Genomic DNA, 20,047 nt, shown 5'->3' with positions numbered 1-20,047 from the left:
GATTACTTTGGAGGAAACCATAAACTCTAAATTCTGGACATGGTCTACAATCTAAGGCCTCCATAGCCTCATCGAGGCGAGGATCAACAATGTGCCTTCGGGTCCTGCAATGCCGAAAGGCACAATGTTTCAGATTCAGTGGTGTAACTCCCGTGAGCTGACGCAAGGACTTGTATGAGCGACAGAGATGGCTATGATTGGTGGATTGAATCGGATGACTAATCGGTATGAATTGAAATGAATGAAGGTCTTGCTCTTCTAACTACAGTCTGTATAGAGCTTTAAATATCTGGCCAGAGGCCTCATTAGATCCCGAAAAGGTAGTATCGTATCCTCCATCGTATCCTTCATCAATAATGTATGCAAAGGTGAAAGAACGAGGCGCTGTGATATTGGCTTGGCTGAATAATCCCAAAAATGAGTTCGCCTTGGCTGACAACTTGGGTGCCCCTCCAGCACTGACCTCAAACGAAAGCCCAATCTCAGATCCTGAAGACCACGGTCAACAACATGAGCAGCCCTCTGCAGCTACTGGAGCTAAGAGGATCGATTGTCGTGGCAGGACTAGTCCTGATCTTTGTGACTGCGTTTACATTTCGTACCATTCTCTTAGACAAACGCTGTTCACTGGACGCGCCGAGATGGGGTGATCACCTTGGATCAAAGGCCCGCCAGAGGACACTGTTGACGAGCTCAAAGTCAATATACCTTGATAATTACCATAAAGTGCGTTCCCGTCACTCTCGTTCCGACGGCCGTGGACCTGACCAGAGAGCGTAGTTCAAGGATGCACTAGGATTCCGCATCCAATCGGACGGGGAGGGTATGTCGAAATCACATCAAGTTTAATGGCTCGTGCTGACACCAAATGGTTGAAGAGAAGCTCGTGATTTCGCCGAGGTATCTTGATGAGCTGCGGAGATTGCCGCATAGCGTACTCAGCTTCGAGGACGCGCATAGCGAGGTTGGTTGTCTCGTCCCAGGATCATAAGCCAGCATCTCATGAGCATTCCAGTCACCCGTAACAAAGTACACCGACACTCCGCCACCAAAGTTCTTCCATATAGTACCCCATGTTACAAAGGCCCGCTTGACACCGGCTCTCACCCGCGTCATGCCCATTCTGTCCGCCGAAGCAAACAGGGTCATCCCGCTCGAGATGGGTCGATGCAGAGAGTGGACAGCAATGAATATTCACCAAAGAGTAATGCGGATCATTGCCGTATTAGCAGGACGCGTCTTCATCGGACCAGAGCTCTGCCATGACGAGCGGTATATCGATGCTGCAGTGAACTATACGATTGAGTTCGGCAAAGCGAGTCAGGATATTGAAGGGTTGACTCCATGGATGAGACCATTCTATGCCAAGCGACTCAAATCAGTGATGGCTCTCAGGCGGCGGGAGGAATCGTTCGTGGACTTTATGGCGCTCGTCATTCGGGATCGACGGAGAACGTCAAGCAAGGGCGAAAAGACAGCGGATGATATGTTAGCCTGGCTCTTGGAACAGGCTGCGCGAGACGGTAGTCCGATCGATGTTAGGCATATAGCGCGAACTCAACTTGCGCTTTTTGCCGTCGCATTTCATACAACAGGTCTAACGGCGACAAACGTATTCTTTGACCTTGCGGCTGAGCCAAGGTACATCCAGCCACTCCGCGATCAGATGTCACAAGCTCTGCGGGAGGAAGAGAGTGACGACATACAGAGCAGCCGGCGTCTACAGGGCCTCATCAAACTAGACAGCTTCATAAAGGAATCACTCCGGTTTCGCCCACTCAGCATCGCGACGTTCCAACGCCGTGTTCTGAAGCCAACCACGCTCTCAGACGGGCAATACATTCCAAAGGGTACAATCATCGAGATGCCAACGCACGCCATGACGCGGGATACTGACCACTTCACCAATCCTGAAACTTTCGAACCCTGGCGCTTTGCGGAGGTACGCGATGGAGAGAAAGGTCGGAACCAGTTTGCTTCTGTCTCTGGAATGCTAGGCACTTTTGGATTCGGACCACATGCGTGTCCGGGACGGTTCTTCGCAGCGGCGGTGCTGAAGATTGTCATTGCGGGGGTGTTGGTGAGGTATGATGTGCAGATGCCAATAGCGGAGGGTGGAAGGAGGCAGGAAAGATATAAGAACGTGGAGTTTAGTCTGATGTCCTCGCCGGATACAAGCAAGGAGATTCTGGTGAGGTGGATTGAGGAGAGTTGCTAGTAAGATTAGAAGCTGAAGGTTCAAGACACAGTAGCTCCTCAGCCATCAAGATGCCATCCCCTGAATCCAACAGGGTTAATAAATTGCGTGAGAGAGTCAACGGGTATTGCCCTCAGGCCAAGAGAATGAAATGGGTGGGGTACTTTGACGCTCCCACATAGTCTGGTCTGGACCTGTCACATCTCTAGGATCATCAGGAGGCAAAAGGTCTGGAGCCAGGTTGACTTCCCAGCCAAGCTGCACAGAGCGGTACATCTTCGCAATGACAGAAAAGACATCACTCTCCGGACCACCTTCCAGACCAACTAGATCCGCAACCTGACTCATGTTTTTGATGACAATGTCCAAGATGGCAAGAACATCGACGCGTTCACGAACAGCGGCAGTGTCCCAAAGTTCGTTCTCAAAGGTGGAGAGTTGATATATCACGACAAGGGTATGCACCATTTGTGCGAAGACCGAAAATGGGAAGCCAAGGTAGTCTGCTGGCGAAATAGTGAAGAAGATATCACACCATGATTTCGCACCGTCGAGGCAGCCGTAATGATGGTCTAGCTGTTGATAGGTGAGGTTATCTGACTCTGAGGGAACTTTGGTGAGAGCGGTTTCGTGGAATATAAGGGTGCTGTAGTGATAATGAAGTTGGAGTACCTCTTGAGGCATATTAGCCAATCGCCAAGTGTACGAAACTAGAACCTTTGAACATACTGTAGGTAGCTGAGTCGGGACCAAGCCTGCCTTTAAAGTTCTGTAGCTGGATGTGCATTGAATGGAGGTACGAAGACGATGTCGCTGCCTGAATATGGGTTGACGTCGAGTGAAGTTGATTTCCACAGCGACCCTTGCTGAGGTTGACAATAGACAACTGTAAGCGAACCTGATGCGCCAATATCCCATCATTGAGACACTCGGGCTCCTCCTCCATTTGCCGTAGATACTCGTCCATGAACGGAGTCCAACTGAGACCATCGATCTTTTGTAAGAATGTTGAGATACTGAAGCAATCAGCAGAATTCAGTCAAGGCAAACCTCAACTTACATTGAGGTAACAAGAAAGGCAGCCAGAACTGCTCGACGTTCTTCCATTACTTGACCAGCGACACGAGTGTCTTCGCCCTTGTCAGTAAAAACGCACAGGGGCGTCATCCTCGACTTGGCCGATGGGTTGTGGATGCCCAATTCGTATACCGCAGCATTGACTAGTTGAGTGTAGACATGGAGATTTGGCTTCTGATGTATTTGTTGGTTCGACCTGATGAAAAGCATTAGCTCGAAACATGTAAGGGCAATCGTGGAACACTTACCACCCAAGGAAGATCAGGAGCCCGTGAAGGATATCAATGTCGGTATTCTCATATGCGAGGATCATACGCTCGGCAACGATCGACTTTACCTTGTCGCCGAGGGCACGCCTTTGAGAGGCATGCTTGCTTGCAACCGCCATGATGCATAGCCATGTAAATGGCCGTTGTTCTTGCAGTTGCTGATCCTTCATCTCGGATGGAAGATAAATGCACGGAAAGAATGGCAGGAAATGCATCTTGAAGATGGAAAAGTACTCCTCAGCTTGCTGGGGCGTGAGCTCAGACGGAGTAGGAGGCTGACTGATGACTTCAGGGATGTTCCTTTCAGGTGTCAAGTTTGCGGATTGTGCTGATAACGTAGTACTCCGAGTGATACACGGGCCTGATGACTCGACGGCCTCTGAATTTGATGGGTGACCACTGCTAGACGTGCTTTGTCGCGACATCTGGCCAAGCAGAAGGTTGATCGAATCAGGCCCAGGTGGCTGAACACCAGCGCGAAGGAGGGACACCAAATCATCCAACTTGTCCATGAACTGAGCACTCCTGGCAACTCCGGCCCTCCGAGAAGATTGCCGCTTGGAAGATGTGGGCTGGTGGCAGTCTTTGTTCAGGCGCTCGCATCTGTAGTGGTTAGCAAGACTCAGGCGTAGGAGCGAGTGGGACTGGGAATGTACCTGCGGCATCGTCCTCCGGCCGTCGGGTAGAGGCATTTGCATTTTGACTGCGAGCAGCTGGCGCATGAGCGCCCGTACGGCGCTGGATAGAAGCCTGATGTGTCTTCCATGTTGTTGATGCGAATATCGTGGAGAAGAAGGAGTGTTTGGGGCCAAAAACAGCAAACGGCGACCATGCCACGGCTGACATAAGCACGTCATCCGGCGTTCTGCTTAAGTCCGGGGTATACTTCTCGAGTATCAACACCGAATAAATGTACAGAATAGTCAGTCAGTCGAGTCAAAGCGTTATAGAGGATATATATATCTAATGATGAGATGCTCTCATGTCATATCCCGCCATACCAAGTTCTATGTATCTCATTTAGACCCCTCAAGAGAGCTAGCTATAGACCGCAACGTAGATTCAAAGCTCTTCACAACCTCCTGCAAATAGTTCATATTAATCCTCGTCAACCTGCTTTGAGCAGTTGACGCAGACTGACTTTCTTTCTCCGCCAACGCCTCACTTCTGAGCCTTAACTTGTCCAGCAGACAGTTCGCCGTCGCAACAAGATCCATAACAAGGGCATGGCGTAGCGTAGCCTGATTTCCAAACGGAACATCGTAATCTCCCATACTTATCTTGATCGTACTTGAAATGTAATCATTATTCAATCCCTGTTCAGCAATATGCTCCAGCCCCGTCTCAGTTTGTTGAAGAACGGCAACGACACAGACCAGGTCAGCGTAACTGATTTGGCACTTTGTGCAGACGATAAGATTTCGACAGACGAATAGAACTTTAAATGTGACGTTGAGAATCTGGTCGAGCTGAGGCGAGGGCTTCTCCATTGCGTCTTTGACTTTGGGGACTTGAGCCATTAGGTCTGCGCGGCATTGACAGGTGTCTTCTGCTTGACGGCTCTGAGATGCACAGGAGAGTTTTGAGGAATTGTCGACAGTGCTCGATGTGTTGCTACTACTCTCCCCATGGGAAGCATGCTCTATAGACGGCTGAGATAGACCTAGGTCATTGCTCTGCAGTCCAAGCGTTGGATCAATCGTCTGGTTGGAAGTCAGCTTGTAGTAATATCACTTCACATCTAGCAACTCACATATTCACTCCAATCTAGGGAAGGCCAATCAAACAGCTGACTTGGAATACCCCTCGACCAGTCAACCATTGTGGTGCTGGGCGGTTGTTCGATTAACGGGGCGTTAAGATCAGGCATACCCAAACCTCCAAGCTCACCAACGGCCAACATGTTATTTGTTCCGTTGAGAACCGGCGAGGAAGCATCAATAGGCACGACAGTGTTTGAAAGCGACCCCGTTGACGAATCATCGAGGATATCAGGAATACGGGACGGTAAGGAACTGAACCGACACTGAATCCCCTTCGTTATACATCGATCACAACTATTATGCCTCCCCTTACACCTAACCTTTGCACTGCGGCAGGTATCGCATGCTGTTACTGGCCGGCGGACAGCGGTCTTCGCACCATGGCGATCAGAAGCCTGCCAACTCTGTACTAAATGGGAAGGAATCTCGTCCTTTCGTGACCTTCTGATCTGGCTCGGTGGCATATTTGCCGGTGATGTAAAAAGAGTACCAATGATGTAGAATTGTTCGTGGATGACACTGACAGCAATTAATAAGCGGGCGCCTAGGAAAACTGACGTGCTTTCCTCCTTGAAAGAAGCTACGACAGATTGGGCTAGGCTCTAGGAGCCTCTGGTGCATACTCCGGGAGAAATATATATTGACAAGGTATTGGTCTCATAAGTATTGTTATGTGCTTGAGTTGGGAACGAAACATGGTCTATCGCACCGTAATGTCTTTAAAATAATCGCAACTCTCCCCGATTCAGCCGATTCACCTGCCCGACCTCACGGTCACCTCGCCTCCATCCACAAGTCTACCTATAGTACATATAATGTCGTGACTGAGAAGATCCCCTAGCCAGCAGCAACAGCAGCAGAAACATTAAACAGTCTTTCGCGCTTCATGAGCAGGCTGAGCACAGCCACCAGTGCCCCAGCCGCAATTACAAGCGCATAAGTCTTGCTAATCCCAGATACAATGGTTTCCAGAACCTGAGACCGGAGCTCAGGGCTCAATGTATCCAATAAGCCATTCGTTCCCTGAATAGCAGCCTCAATCTGGTCGCGCGGAACGTCAGGGAGAATCTTCGGGATATTCGTTAGGCAGTCGTTCAAAAACACTGCGTTCGCTATAGCCATGACGATAGTTATACCGCCAAACTGCGCAAGAGTCATGAAGCCGACGGCAGCGGGGATGGCTTCGGGCTTAAGAATAGCTTGAGCAACTGAGAATGAAGCTTGAATCCAGAGACCGACTCCAAGTCCTAATATCACAGTGTAGCCATAGATGCGTCTGGTTGACGTATCCATGTCGACTGTGAACATCAGAGCTCCACCCACTACTGCCAAAAGACCACCCGCCGTATACCAGGGCATGTAATAACCGAACTTCGATAGGAGGATGCCGTTGGCCAAGATGGTGACCACCAACAGAACAATCATCGGCAGTAGACGAATTCCCGCGTCAAGCGCTGCATCGCCGCGAGTGAACTGGAAGAACAACGGCACCATATAGATCGGGACAAAGGCCGATGCACCGGCTGCAGAAGTCGAAGCAAAAAGGATAAGAATGGTCCGAGAGCGGAAGAACTCCACGGGGATAATGCGACGCTCGAGTGTGGTGAAGACAGTAAAATCTTGCTGAAGTCCAAGTGTAATGAATAGAATGCCAGCAACGACGAAAAGCGCAATGACCTGCCCTGAGCTCCAGGGATATACGACTCCGCCCCATGAGATAGCGAGGATGAACGCCGTCAGGGCTCCGACTTGCAAAATAGACCCAACAACATCCAGCTCACGGCCGCGGTCCTTCAAGGAGGTTCCCGGTCGGGGATCCTTGTTTGGAAGAAGAAAAATGTAGACTGGAGCTGCCGCCCCTCCCAGGAACAAATTGATGTAGAAAGACCAGCGCCAGCCAACTGCAGACTCGGTGAAGCCTCCTCCCACCACTGGTCCAAGGACAATCCCAATCCCCCATGTTAGTCCAGTCGCACCAACATATACTGGGCGCTCTGGCAGCGAAGTCGTCATGGCGATGAGAGTCATGATTCCAACGTAGAGTCCAGCGCCGGCTATACCGCACAATGCGCGTCCAACAATCATAACATTCATGCTCGGCGCGGCACCACAGATCGCAGACCCGATCTCGAACACCGCAACGTTGAGTATATACGTCCACTTCACATTGAAGTGAGAGTATACCTTCCCCCAAATCAGGTTCGTCGCGGTAGCTCCGAGGAGAAAGGCCGCACTAAGCCAGGTCAATTTCTCCAACTCACCGAGGTCTTCTATAATAACGGGCTGGATATCAGCGACAATAGTGGCGTCGAGGGCGTAAAGGAACATAGACGACTGGATTGAGGCCATGACTAGCCACCACTTCCAGCCGCTGATGCTGCGAGGAGGTTCTTGTTCGGGTTCATTACCATCCTGCTTTCCGTTGTCGGTGGTCGAGGGGCAAGGGGACGTAGCCCCGGCACGCTCTTTAAATTCGTCGGTAGCGGTCATGGTGTTTCGATCTGTTGGCACAAATGATGGTCCGGGTTAGTGGTGACTTCGGCAACGGAGGACATGTTTATACTTACTGTGATCCAGCGCTCCCAGCCATATTCGTCAACATCTTCGCGCCGTCTGAAAGTCTCCGAGATGATTTCTAATAGCAAACCTGGCGGATTATTGTTTCCAGGAATGTCTCAATCCTAAGATCTAGGAGAATGCTGTCACTCGCAAGATGCACCTTCTTTCGGACCTGGTCGCCCTTTTGGGACATCCTCGGAATTTTCTTACCGCTTTCGGCCATCCTCCGAATCAGCCTACCAAAGGGTTGAATGTCACACTACCGTTGCACATTATAATGCATCTTGGTCTTGATGTAATCCCTAACCTTAGGTCAGAATGTTAATTGGCCGATGACTGTGTGCCCCGGGGTTGATTGAAGTTTCCACCATACCATCGGACCCGGGCGATTCTGTATCTCTATAGAGCAGGGCAGACCTCGGGTATGGTTATTTTGGTATGATTACGTGCATCTCCAGTTTGGGGCCTGTTCTAAGATGATGACATGCTTCATATGCCCCAAGGTCAGCCGAAGCGTTTTGATACACCTGCCTGTCTCCGATCCAGAAAACTACATGGAGATATGGCGGACTCAACGGGCTCAGAATGAAAATCCTTGGAACATCGCGCTTTCTTTACGCTAGGACACATGGGAGATATCATCAAAGTATAGTACCTAGGGCACGTCAATGAGTATATAGCTCTAGGCAACGGGTCCGCGTTGTTGATGTCCAGCACAGTGGATGTTGAAATGCAACCGTCAGCATAGCTACTTACCGGGCAACGTGAGAACCCTCCCTACCCAATCCTCTTTGACCCTGTTAATTCCTTCTTTGCAACCAGCTTTACTCGTCAATCTTTCTCATCTCAACGACCCCCTGCCTTCCCTTATCCAAAAATGACGAAAAAGTGACCTTCAACCCCGCCAAATTTGCCAACTGCCGCCATTCAGAAACATTCCTCTCCCGCCCACCATAAAGCACGACCATCGTTGCATTACCCGCTGGCGCACCTTCCTTTAGACGTTCATGAATGAGAATGCGCGAGTACGGTGCCATAGCCACTGATATCTTCTGCAGTAACCTTGCGGCAGCAAGATCAGGCAGATTATGCAATACACCAGCGAGATGGTAGATCGGTGCACCAGAGATAGGCTGGGGACTGTTTTCTTGTGCGTAATCCCACTTCAGAACAGTTATATCGGGTATCTCGCTGATATCAGGATTGTATTCCTGTAGAATGAGATCTTGCGGCTCGAGTCCTGGTATGGTCTTCTTCAGGTCGAGGAGGAGATCACCGCGTCCACCACCTATATCAACCATTGTCGTAGGAAGTCCTTGTCCCCTCGTTTCATTGAAAACAGAGGGAAGGTCATACCCCAATAACTTCAATCTCTCCGATGCACCCTGATCCACACCGAATCGCCCCTGCATAAACGTATTGAAGCTATCCATGCGATCATTCTCAGCCATAATCGCGTACGTATGTAACCCCGCGCGCTTCTCATCTCCCATCATCTTGTAAGCGTACTGCGTAGGCGTCCCAAGTTCGGTAAATGGGTACTCGAATCCGGTTGCTTCAAGCTTTGGCATGAGGAAGGCTGAGGCGAGGAGGACTTCCGTTGTACTGCGAACTCATCTTAGTACCGTCGAGTCAATACGTGATGTTTAGACGCACAAATGCAAGATGCCCTGAACGGCCGATGGCTTCGCAGCCAGATACCGCGTTATCTCATTAGGGCCAAACAGACCCTCATCGGCGATCGTAGCCCACTCCAACGCGGCCATAGCAATGAGAGTATCCTCTATAGCACGTTAATAACGCATATGACGAGTGCCAGAATGATATTATACCAATGAGTTTCACGGCTGTACTCATACATGTCAGCATTCTCGATATAATAGGTATTATTCGAGTGTCGTACGAGGAATATCCGTCGTCCCACCAGGACAACTCCGCAGATACGCATCGCGAACATCACGCGCCGTAGCAGGTGTATTGAACTCAATGAGACTCTCAAAGACGCGGAACCGGACGGCCACCGGGACGAAGCCTAGTGATCCGATCTTAAACCCGCATTAGTACCAAGTAGAATTTCAGATAGGGGATCTTCACCGAGGCAACGGTCTTGAAGACACTGAATCCAGGAGGGGTAGTAGCCATGATTGCTTTTCCTGTTAACGAATGGTGAAAATAGAACTTCAGCCGCTCGGGGATGCTGGATTTATATCGTCATCCTCTGGGCGTTCGGAATTCGGGGAATAGGACAATTCAGGGCCCTTGAGCGCGCTGTGATACGATTCAGCAGGGATCATGCAGGTCTCACAGCAATCCTTGACCCTGACCTTGAGATAAGGTTATAGAGCAGTCAGCTACATCACCTACGTCACAGAGATATCAAAGTAAAAGATGAATAAACTCATAACAGCTATACTAGGTTTCTAATTCCTATGATGGCAAATCCGACATGTGTGAAGGCGAGACCTCGGCAAAAGTGGCGACGTTCTCCTCGTCGGGGGTCTTAGGGCGAGGGCGATCTGGAGGCGCTGAAGAGCTACTCGGGAGGTCGAACGTGGCAGGCCCCAAATGTCCACTCGGTTTCTTGAGCTTCTGATACGGTGATGTTTGATCACTTTCAGGGTAAAGACTCTGCCTAATCTTGCGACGTTCGCGCGGTGATGGGCTAGCTTTGGCCGTAGCATTATGGCCAGCATCAGAGTCTTCTGAGCTTTCTCCATCAGCATGCGCCCGACCACGTTTCGGCTCCAACTCGAAATATAGTTCTGCCAGCTTGGTGTCATAATCTTCCTTCTTTCTTAGCTTTTCGTCAATAAATTGTGAGCTTCGTGTGCTAAAGTATGGGTAGAAAGCGTCACTCCACTGCGAACCCCGGCGATCTTGGTCGCGATACCTGCCTTGCAAATGGCCTTTGAAAACTCGATTGAGATTCCATGGCTGGGTGAGGCCAATAGTAAACCAATACCGCTTTGTGAGCCAGTTTTGTCGAAGGATGGATATCCAGGGCTTGCGCTTGACATTGGTATTGGATTTGCCGTCTGGGCTGCGCTCTGGGTAGGGACCTTGGAGTTCCTCATCCAGCACCATTTGATTATCAAAGTGACCAGCAAGGGCCTCTTCTTCGAACAATCTCAGGAACTCCTCCATATGGGTTTCAAATATGAACAGTGCTCGTTCATTGATATTGTTCATGGTTTCAGTAGGTAGGAATTTTCGTGGTATATCCGATAACCAGCACACGGGACTCTGTAGCTCTATAGGCAGAGAACATGCCCATTCCAGGTCGATAAGCCCAACAATGTTCCAATGGTGGTCCACAAAAATGTCTCCCCGATCCATCCCCGTGAGCGAGAGGACGAACGGTCCATGACGATGTTTATTCGTGAGATACTGAGGAAGCAGAGCTCTCATTCCAACCACGTTTGCCAGCCGACGCTCGCCCTCGGATCGATCGTTGAACGCAGGCGGTACTGCTGTGAGCCGAGCTTCATGGCATTTTAAGAGATCACAGGCGTAGGGCTCTGCTTCCTGATACGTCGAATTTCTCGGCATCGTGTTCACGCCCTCGTTTTCCATGGAATGCAGATGCTGAGTGAGAGGACGATTTGTCAGAGATATCTGTCCTGTGTCATCCACCGTCCATGACCCAATTCTGGGTTGCGCTATCGAGTTTAGAGATAGTACAATCCTGGCAAAGCTTCGAAATAACGCTTTCCTGTGGTCGTCGTCTGTGGGATGGGTCCAAACATCCGCAAGTTTGTCTCCTGGCACGGCGCCGATGATCATGTATCCAACTCCGAGCTCGTTTTGCGAGTTTGCTCGTACAAAGCGGCGCGGCTGAAGTTCTAACTCTGTCGGGTTTGAGGGTTGGCCCAACAGCCTATGCCACCGTCGACGATAACAGTTCTCCTGGTGATGCTGGGCAGGGGGTGCAGATTTAGAAAACTGGCTCGTTTGTTAGATAATTTTGAGAAAGAAATGAAAGAGCTTACGGCACAGCCATTTTCAAAGCCGAATCCATAAAGCCGAGGAATTGGAACTTTCGGACAGTGCTCGGCAATCAACATGTAGGTCGCTATCTCACAACGCAGTTTCTCGTCAGTATTCCCGGGGTTGTGATTCTGTCCCAGCTTGTGCGGCAGGGGAACCCGAAAAAAGACCCTGGGTCTGTCGTTGACATCAATTGGGATGCTGAGGTTGTGTCTTCCGTACAGCCAGCCATAGCCAGCAACATGCACATCGCGCAATCGTAGACCAAGGTGCTCCGCCACCACCTGCTGAATAGTAAGCCGTCGAGACATTAGGCTTTCCTGAAATGTATCCTTTTGGGCGGGGAATTTCGAATATAAGACAACGTCGAATCGCTTCTTGCGGGCTTCTTCATAGGTGAGGTGCTTTCCATCCACCTCCCTTGTGTCCTCCTTTGTGGTATGCTTGCCCTGGCGGGCCTCCTTTGCGACAGTAAGCATGACTGCTTCAAGTCACAATTGCAGAAAATGAAAGTCAAATCTTAAAGATAGATTGAATTTAAAGTAAATAGTAGTTAGCTATGCTTGCGGAAGATAATAGTAGATGAAGACCGCGTTGATCAGAACAGCCAACAGTCCACTACGCTGTTCACAGTCGCTCCTTCCTGCACCCTAAACTCCACAACAGACGTTATCACCGCATTGTTGATAAACTCCGAATAAACTCCTCCATGGCCTGACGGTTGATCTCATCAATATTGTATGGCCAGGTCTTGCGTGCACGCCAATTAACCTCCCTCCAGATAGTCGCTGGACCGTTTCCATGCTGCCACTCGTACAACTCCCCAGAAAACCAACTCGTCTCGACAAGCCAAAGGGTACGGTTCAGACGGACACGGTCGTATGCCTCGAGTGCAAGTTGGATCAAAGTCGTCTTTCTGTACCGCTTATCGGGCAGTGCCTCTTTTGCGAGCTCCAGCAGACTGACCAGCGCCGCCGCATCCTCGACACCCATTCCTGCACCTGCACCATGATGGGGAGACGCAGGGTGCGCGGCATCACCAGCCAGACACATCCTGTCATCAATATATGTTGTGGCGGGGTCGTCAAAGGTGTCGAAAATCACCCATCGGTCTATTTGATCTGGTAAGAGATCGATAATTGCTCGCGTAATAGCAGGGAATTTCCTGAATGCTTTCACGACTTCTTTCTTAGAGAGCGAATCTATGGAATTCCTCTTGTCTGGAAGCTCTTTTGCATCCTTCACAAACGCGACAACGTTGAACAGCTCTCCATCTGCTACTGGAAACGTGACGGCATGTGCACCCTGTCCGAGGTGGATATATCGATTCGTTCCAATGTCCTTCCCTACGAGCGCGTTTACCTTGTGCGATCGTATCAGCCCGCGGAAAACGTATTTGTGGGCATATCCTGGTTCCTCGTCCTCTCCTATCACATACTGTCGGACTCGAGAGTGAATCCCATCGCATCCGATCACTTCGCATGTCAGCAAATGACTACTTACAGGACTTGTAACTCACCTATATCCGCTTCGACTATGGTCTTATCCTTGAACCTCAGCAGCATCTTCTTGTCTTCTCCGCGGTGCCTCATCACATCCAGCTCCTTCTCGAAGACAACGCAGCCTTTGGGCAGAAGTTGGGACAGCTCAGCAATGAACTTGGAACGTTGACAGCTCTCAAATCCCCCTTTACCTGTACCCTTCTTGTCAACGGGTGTTATATGGTCGTCGCCGTACGCATTAATCCAGGAAAAACGATCCTTGGCATCACTGGTGGCCACCTGCTTGAACGCTCCATAGATGCGCGGATCAAGCACTCTCATCGCCCACTCGGTGTTTGGTGTGAAGGCAATGGTTGTCTCGATCTTGCTGTATCCTGACTTTCGCTCGTACACTTTGACGTGGAAGCCGCGAGAAACAAGCCCTACGGCCATGGTCAATCCTGTGATCCCACCCCCGATGATGGCAACATCCAGTGTTTGGTCTGCAGCGCCTGACGGCATCTTGCATTCAAGTACAAGCAAATGATTTGGCTTTGAAGGTATCCCTATACGGCTTCCATCTACCCCACGGAAGTAGTCTCGAGTCACTTTATGTCCTTCGGGCACAAAGCTACAGGCAGCGGGGGATGGCGACACCACCTACCCAACACGCACGTACTTTATCCCAACCAATCCAATCCTCGACATGGTATCATTGCATGCATTCGCCTGCGTCCTTATCTCCACCAGATCTCTTCGATCCACAAGACCATGTCCCACCCCTCCATGATCCCGGTGGAATGGCCCACGTGGCGCGTCTGAGCGTGACCTGGGACTATACAGCCTCATTTTATAGCTCACCCAAGCCTTTCTCTTTGTTCTCGTGCAGTAGCAATATATCGTAGCGCCATCGAAGGTTTATTTTGACCATTGGCGTACCGACAACAATCGCCTACCTTTCTTTCTCCTCTCGACCGTTTTCTCTTTGTCCACTGTGGTTCTGGTACGTAGCGAGGTCGCATTACTTTAGCTTAATTCAGGTTATTTGCTCTTGCTCTTCTAATCGAGTCATAACAAATAACATTGAGGGATGGACAATTTCGTAAACTATCAGTGGTGGCCTCGCGAGTCCGAAGTTCGTGCTGATGCTGGTTGTTGGTAACGCCGCTCAAGCCCCCAATCCCCAAGGTGCCCATGGCTACCTATGGTGGGCTGCAACCAACGCAGAACACAACACTACTCGCATATTGGCTACATAAGTCTTTGATAGCCAACATGAATCAAAACTTGGCAGCAGGATGATCAGGCGTCATAGAAACAACCTTGTGTTTATCCCAGAACGATAGTATATAGCATCCCACCTGCAAGCTGCAATAACAAGATACATCAGACTAAACTAAACAGATTCAGTCTCATATGGGAGTTTTCCCAATTTATCAGCCAGAACCTTCTCCGTCAATCTCCATAGATTCTCCTGCAACTCATGACTCTGCCCTTCACTAGACGGACTAGTCACTTTGCGATCTGGCATAATCTGCATTTCCCGTTAGCATTTCTTCCCAAGTTCAATTGCTAACTCAAAGTATGAGGAAGACTTACATATTCCCCTTGAATCCCCTCACCAACAACATCCCTCCCCGTTGCCGCAAAAAGCGCAGCCCGACACCCCTGATCAACCGGATCCTTCATAAACGGCCTCACAATCGCAACACCCACAGTCCCCAGCTTCCCATACGCATCCTCCGCCTGCTTCTGCTGATCCGTACTCACAGCCCCAGGATGCGTAGCATTCATAAAAGGCCCAGACTTGGGATCACTATTGAACCCAAGCGCACCCTTGCTCTTCCTCTCTGCAAGAGCCCGGATAATAAGGACTTGCGCGAGTTTCGTTCGGTTATACAATTTCGCTGGCCCGATATCGGTATTCAGCTCGTTCAGATCCTTGAATTGGACTTCCTTGGCGTTAATAGCGCGGTGCATTTCGGATGACTGCAGGACGAGTCTTGAATCTTGCGTCTGCTGTAGTAATGGGAGTAGAACCCTCGCAAGATGAAACTGCGCTATATGATTCACCTGCATATGGGAATCAATCCCGTCCTTCGTCTCATTGTAAACCCCTACACCCAGACCCGCATTACAGATGAGCGCATCCAATTTCCCATTTAATCTCTCCTTCAATTCCCTCGCGACTCGATCCGTGGCTTTTAAATCCTCCAACTCGATTTGAACAGAATGAACCCTCGAGACGTCCCCGTATTTCTTCAGTCCCTCGGTTGCTTCCTCAATATGCTCTTCTTTCTTTCCCAAGAGATAGAGAGCTTTGGGGTTATGCTGTAGGATATGTGCGCAGAGACCGAACCCTATTCCTGCGGATCCGCCTGTCACGACGTATGTTTTTCCCGCGAGGTCGGGGATGTCCTTATTGGGATCGTAGGTGTTTGAGCTGCTGAACATAGTATTAGTTGGTGTTTCTTTTGCTATAGTTAGGTAGATAGTAGGTGTGTAAGAACGATGAATGGGAAAAACTATGGTGTGGTAGAAGCTCGATCTATAGATCGGGATAGTTGTCAAGGTGACGTCAAGACTATGGTTAAGGCGGAGGTCATAATGACCGTAGACCTTCTTACCTTGCAGATACGAAATGCCGCGAATGCTTCGCTATACCGGGTGCGTTGCTGATCGATCTCGCAGCTGGCGAGTTGGGTGCGGTCAAGATCGAGGTCGGGGAAAGTATAGTACGGCAACCCGCTCTATATAACAGCTGGGATAGGCCGATGCCCGAGCGGGCGGCTATAGGTGCGCGGCAGAACATGAATGAGTAGTGAACAAAAAACGATGCCTTGAAGTGAGAAAGTCAAGAGTAGAGCATGGTTTTAATGTATTCGAGTCAATTACATGTTGACTCGGGGATGTCGTGGTTCCACAGCGCTGGTGCAAGAAAGAAAAGGCAAAAAAAGTTAATGCTCACACTCGGATTCGAACCGAGGATCTCATGATTACTAGTCATGCGCTTTACCAACTAAGCCATGCGAGCCACGTGACCAGCTGGTCCATGCGAGCAATTGCCCACTAGGCCACTCCAGCTGATTCGTTGTTTCATGTTTTTGTATTTTACACTATAAGCCAGTGACAAAAGGCCGCGCACCGGCGATCAAAAAGGGGCTCGCTAGCGCTAAGGTTCGTTCCTTCCTCAATTCCGGTGCTCCAGCAAAAATTTTCAACATTAGGCTCCATAGACCATGTCTGGAGGTCAAAAAATGCTCACACTCGGATTCGAACCGAGGATCTCATGATTGCTATACTAGTCATGCGCTTTACCAACTAAGCCATGCGAGCAGTTGTTGATGGAAGCAGTTTTGGAGTTAAATTCTATAGTCACATGATGACATCCTAAAGAATGCAGGTATCCTGGTCACCTATCGGGACGCAACGCTCTTTCCCTCCATGATCCAATGAGTCGACCAGGCCGCAGGTGCTTTGTTTTGGCATTCTGGTCTTTCAGTAGCATTACACATTCTCAGTATCAATGCCCCGCCGCCGTGGCTACCTAAGCACTCTGCTGTCATTACTACCTGTCATCATCTCGGGAAATATATATTCGCGACTCCGTACCCTCCTCATACCTCCGGAAGCTAACGCTCACTACCGCAGAATGAAATATGTCAAACTCGGCCAAAGCGACCTCCGCGTCTCCCCCAAGGGCCGCTATCCCTTTGCAGTCGCTATAGACGAAGCCCTCCGTATCCTGGACCACTACTACAGATCTGGGCTCAACTACTACGACACGGCCAACAGCTGCTTTAATGGCGAATCTGAAGCAATCCTGGGCCAAGCAATCAAGAATTCCAACTGGCGGCACGAGAACCTAGTCATTGCAACCAATGTCTGGTTCCCTGGTAGTCGGGGAACAGTGAATTCTGGGATCCTGACAGAAGATGGGCTAGAGAATGCAGGCTACATCAACCACTACGGTCTCAGCAGAAAGCACATCTTCGATAGCCTTGACGGATCACTGGCAAGATTACAACTCCCTACGTCGACCTTCTTCAAATCCACGGCATCGATCCACAAACCCCCGTGGAAGAAACAGTGGAAGCATTGCATGACGTCGTCAAGCCTGGAAAAGCACGATACATCGGCGCTTCATTCATGCGCACCCACCAGTTTCTAGAATACCAGTATGGTGCGCGAATAAACGGGTGGACAGAATTTATCACCATGCAGAGCCTGCACACTGTCATCTACCAGGAAGAGGAACGCGAGATATACCCCAGCATCGCAAAATCTGGAATGGCTGCTATTCCCTGGAGTCCTGTGTTAATGGGTTTCCTGACACAACCATGGAAGACATCCGTTGATAGCATGCGCGCAACGGTATGGGGTTTCCCGTTCTACGGGTACCCGTTCACGGAAGTCGATAAGAGGATTAACGAGAAGATCGAGGAGATAACCGAAGTGCGCGGGGTAAACATGACTACTGTTGTACTTGCTTATTCGCTTGCCAAACCCTTTTCGACGGCGCTGATTGTTGGAATGAGTAAGAAGAAGCGCGTCGATGAGGCTTTGAAGGCGCTTGAGTTGCGGCTTACAGAGGAGGAGATTCAGAGTATTGATAAGCTGTATGTACCAAGGCACTTCATTGGGCGTTGATAGGCAGAGCTTACATAGATATAGAAATTAGTTTGACTAGATAGAACGATGATAGGTCTTGAGAACAACATGAGAAGTCTACATTCGGCCACGGTCAAAGAGTACACTGCTGATGAATACAGGATACCAGACCACCGCATTCAGTCTTCTCCGTCCTTGTTCCAAATTACTTTCCCACGACGACTAATACGGAATCCGTCAAACTTGACCAACTTGTAAATAACCTCCAGTGCTTGCCCAGCAAACGGCCCCTGATAGTCAATGATCCTACTCCCGCAGGGCCGACGACAAGTGCACACTGCAAGTGACCCCCTGGACCAAATAGCCCTAGAGCCCTCGCCCACCTCAACCCCTTCTGCCTTTCTAAAGTTGAGCACGTCATAGCGGCCTAGTATACCCTGTGTCAAAAACGCAAAGCTTATGTCTCTGAGCGCGGGGAACCCAGAAGCCAGATATCCGATGGTAGGAACCCACTCGCGGCTCTCAAAATGGATCTTGAACAAGTTCAGGCTTCGCAGCGTGGCTCGGTGCTTTGAAAGGAACGACTGGAAAAGACGATAGTCGATATTCTGTGCGTTTTGGAGCTTCACCTCCTCCAGACGGCACCCCAAATCGGTCGTGAAGAGCCTGTCCATGAACTGCGCGTTCTTCCCCAATTTACAGTCCACGGTGAGCTTTGTTAGACTTGAAGCACGCCTGATCATTTCGATGGCCATGTCACCAGCAACTTCACTTTCGCCTATCTTCAGACTTACATTCAGAGTCCGGACTCCCCGCCACAACGCGCTAAATTGGGGCATTCGAAGAGGAACCATTGATAAGCCCTGCATACTAGCAGCGGCGGCAGCAGCAAGCGCATCAAGCGCATCAAGGTTCCTAGGTAAGGGCAAGTCAAACTCCGAACCGATAATCCCAAACTCCTTTAAGGGCTTCCCAACCTCGATGATCGTCCGAAGAAGCACCGTCACTGCATCACCCATACTCAGCGGGTCTGGACCGTCCGACTTTTCATTCTCACCCCCCTCACGTTGACCACGCCCAGAACCTGGACTAGCGCAAACTCTGAACGAGGAACAGTTGACCAGGTTCCGGATGATCTCGCTTAACCAGCGCACCTTTCTCTGGCGCAGTTCCACAAGGCCCTGCTCGTCCCGTTCCCACCCGTTCCCCTGCCCTATGTACTCCCCCAGCCCGTTGCGCCCTCTGTCATTCAGAGAAGAAACGGCTTTATTTTCCACTATCATCCGTGGATCAAACTTATCCGCCTCGCAACCCCGAATCACAAGCGTCGTAACGTACCGTGAAAACCTGGCATGCCTCGAAAACCCCCTCAGCCTATGCAGACTCTCAAGCGACAAATCCGTCTGCAGAACCCTGAACCTCTTCCCAAACGACGAAATAGTAGCTCCCGCAAAAACGATACTCGTTTCTCGAAACGACACTTGATCTTTGATATCCAGGAATGAACAAACCATATTCAGTAGTTCGACGGGGAGATCGAGGATTCGGAAGAAGGCGTTGAAGCGTTCGAAGATTGTCCGCGCTAGTTCCTGTTGGCGTTTGATGAAGAGGTCTTCGCGCGTTAGTTCGGGTTGCGGCTCGGGTTGCGGTTCGGGCTTGGGTTCGGGCTTGGGGGAGAGTTCTGCGAAGTCGTCATGGTTGCGGGTGCTTGAGCGGGTTAGGACCATGTTTTTTGTTTGTCTTTGGAGTGTTGGTATTGGTGGATGTAGGATGTAGGATGTAGGATTTACGAGACGGTGAGGTGTGAGGTTGGAAGAGATAGAAGGATGTGCTTTGAGGGAGGAAGAATCCATTGTCTGTGGGAAGAACGGAATCAATTTATACCATCTGGCTGATAACAATTTCCTTAGTGAATGAGTACCATGCTTTAAGAGGCGAATGAGCCAGCGAATTGATGATTGGATGCTTGGGAAGGCAGCGGATTCCTCCAGGTTCTGGACATTATAGTAATCACCAGATCCAGTACATCCCTAAGTTCTCTCAGAATAGCCTTGAGGTAATGGTGGGTCAGGACAATATTGATTGAACCTGAGTCATTATCAT

General features: G+C 50.0%; 9 protein-coding genes and 2 non-coding genes across 11 annotated transcripts; 2 read left to right on the top strand and 9 right to left on the bottom strand.

Moving 5' to 3' along the window:
• The first annotated feature begins 267 nt into the window (after positions 1-267).
• Positions 268-2,266, top strand: BDV14DRAFT_39596 (cytochrome P450). The gene is made up of 4 exons (XM_073776681.1): positions 268-726; positions 781-823; positions 879-964; positions 1,016-2,266. Exons 1-4 carry the CDS (start codon positions 511-513, stop codon positions 2,216-2,218), a joined length of 1,548 nt encoding a protein of 515 aa, XP_073629499.1. The 5' UTR covers positions 268-510; the 3' UTR covers positions 2,219-2,266.
• Positions 2,267-2,314: 48 nt separating this feature from the next.
• Positions 2,315-4,309, bottom strand: BDV14DRAFT_198993 (uncharacterized protein; the record flags this gene model as incomplete). The annotated part of the gene is made up of 5 exons (XM_073773130.1): positions 2,315-2,871; positions 2,927-3,213; positions 3,258-3,470; positions 3,523-4,146; positions 4,200-4,309. The coding sequence occupies 5 exons, from the start codon at positions 4,307-4,309 to the stop codon at positions 2,315-2,317; spliced, it is 1,791 nt and encodes a 596-aa protein (XP_073629498.1).
• Positions 4,310-4,420: 111 nt separating this feature from the next.
• BDV14DRAFT_39582 (Zn(II)2Cys6 transcription factor domain-containing protein) lies at positions 4,421-5,818 on the bottom strand. The gene is made up of 2 exons (XM_073776680.1): positions 5,297-5,818; positions 4,421-5,246 (listed from the first exon to the last, which is right to left on the bottom strand). The coding sequence occupies exons 1-2, from the start codon at positions 5,768-5,770 to the stop codon at positions 4,560-4,562; spliced, it is 1,161 nt and encodes a 386-aa protein (XP_073629497.1). The 5' UTR covers positions 5,771-5,818; the 3' UTR covers positions 4,421-4,559.
• Positions 5,819-6,143: 325 nt separating this feature from the next.
• BDV14DRAFT_198991 (putative MFS drug efflux transporter) lies at positions 6,144-7,796 on the bottom strand (the record flags this gene model as incomplete). The annotated part of the gene is made up of 1 exon (XM_073773129.1): positions 6,144-7,796. One exon carries the CDS (start codon positions 7,794-7,796, stop codon positions 6,144-6,146), a length of 1,653 nt encoding a protein of 550 aa, XP_073629496.1.
• An 893-nt stretch (positions 7,797-8,689) lies between these two features.
• Positions 8,690-10,007, bottom strand: BDV14DRAFT_198990 (uncharacterized protein; the record flags this gene model as incomplete). Its single annotated transcript, XM_073773128.1, has 5 exons — positions 8,690-9,470; positions 9,522-9,648; positions 9,698-9,712; positions 9,769-9,910; positions 9,960-10,007. 5 exons carry the CDS (start codon positions 10,005-10,007, stop codon positions 8,690-8,692), a joined length of 1,113 nt encoding a protein of 370 aa, XP_073629495.1.
• Positions 10,008-12,412: 2,405 nt separating this feature from the next.
• On the bottom strand, positions 12,413-13,905 carry BDV14DRAFT_208077 (FAD-dependent oxidoreductase). Its single transcript, XM_073775321.1, has 2 exons — positions 13,372-13,905; positions 12,413-13,327 (listed from the first exon to the last, which is right to left on the bottom strand). Exons 1-2 carry the CDS (start codon positions 13,853-13,855, stop codon positions 12,525-12,527), a joined length of 1,287 nt encoding a protein of 428 aa, XP_073629494.1. The 5' UTR covers positions 13,856-13,905; the 3' UTR covers positions 12,413-12,524.
• A 544-nt stretch (positions 13,906-14,449) lies between these two features.
• On the bottom strand, positions 14,450-16,255 carry BDV14DRAFT_171235 (uncharacterized protein). Its single transcript, XM_073768359.1, has 3 exons — positions 15,961-16,255; positions 14,933-15,779; positions 14,450-14,867 (listed from the first exon to the last, which is right to left on the bottom strand). The coding sequence occupies exons 1-3, from the start codon at positions 16,143-16,145 to the stop codon at positions 14,730-14,732; spliced, it is 1,170 nt and encodes a 389-aa protein (XP_073629493.1). The 5' UTR covers positions 16,146-16,255; the 3' UTR covers positions 14,450-14,729.
• A 39-nt stretch (positions 16,256-16,294) lies between these two features.
• Positions 16,295-16,367, bottom strand: BDV14DRAFT_t63. The gene has a single exon. It is a non-coding gene; the product is annotated as a tRNA-Thr (tRNA).
• A 224-nt stretch (positions 16,368-16,591) lies between these two features.
• BDV14DRAFT_t62 lies at positions 16,592-16,669 on the bottom strand. The gene has a single exon. It is a non-coding gene; the product is annotated as a tRNA-Thr (tRNA).
• Positions 16,670-16,985: 316 nt separating this feature from the next.
• BDV14DRAFT_188978 (NADP-dependent oxidoreductase domain-containing protein) lies at positions 16,986-17,983 on the top strand (the record flags this gene model as incomplete). The annotated part of the gene is made up of 2 exons (XM_073771138.1): positions 16,986-17,216; positions 17,354-17,983. 2 exons carry the CDS (start codon positions 16,986-16,988, stop codon positions 17,981-17,983), a joined length of 861 nt encoding a protein of 286 aa, XP_073629492.1.
• Positions 17,984-18,123: 140 nt separating this feature from the next.
• Positions 18,124-19,671, bottom strand: BDV14DRAFT_198985 (F-box protein; the record flags this gene model as incomplete). Its single annotated transcript, XM_073773127.1, has 1 exon — positions 18,124-19,671. The coding sequence occupies one exon, from the start codon at positions 19,669-19,671 to the stop codon at positions 18,124-18,126; it is 1,548 nt and encodes a 515-aa protein (XP_073629491.1).
• Between the last annotated feature and the right edge of the window lie 376 nt (positions 19,672-20,047).

The sequence above is a fragment of the Aspergillus stella-maris genome (assembly GCF_047715825.1).
Source record: "Aspergillus stella-maris strain CBS 113639 unplaced genomic scaffold BDV14scaffold_19, whole genome shotgun sequence".
NCBI classification, from domain to species: Eukaryota; Fungi; Ascomycota; class Eurotiomycetes; order Eurotiales; family Aspergillaceae; genus Aspergillus; species Aspergillus stella-maris.
The sequence above is the reverse complement of the archived record's forward strand: the minus strand, read 5'-3'. Positions and strand labels throughout refer to the sequence as shown.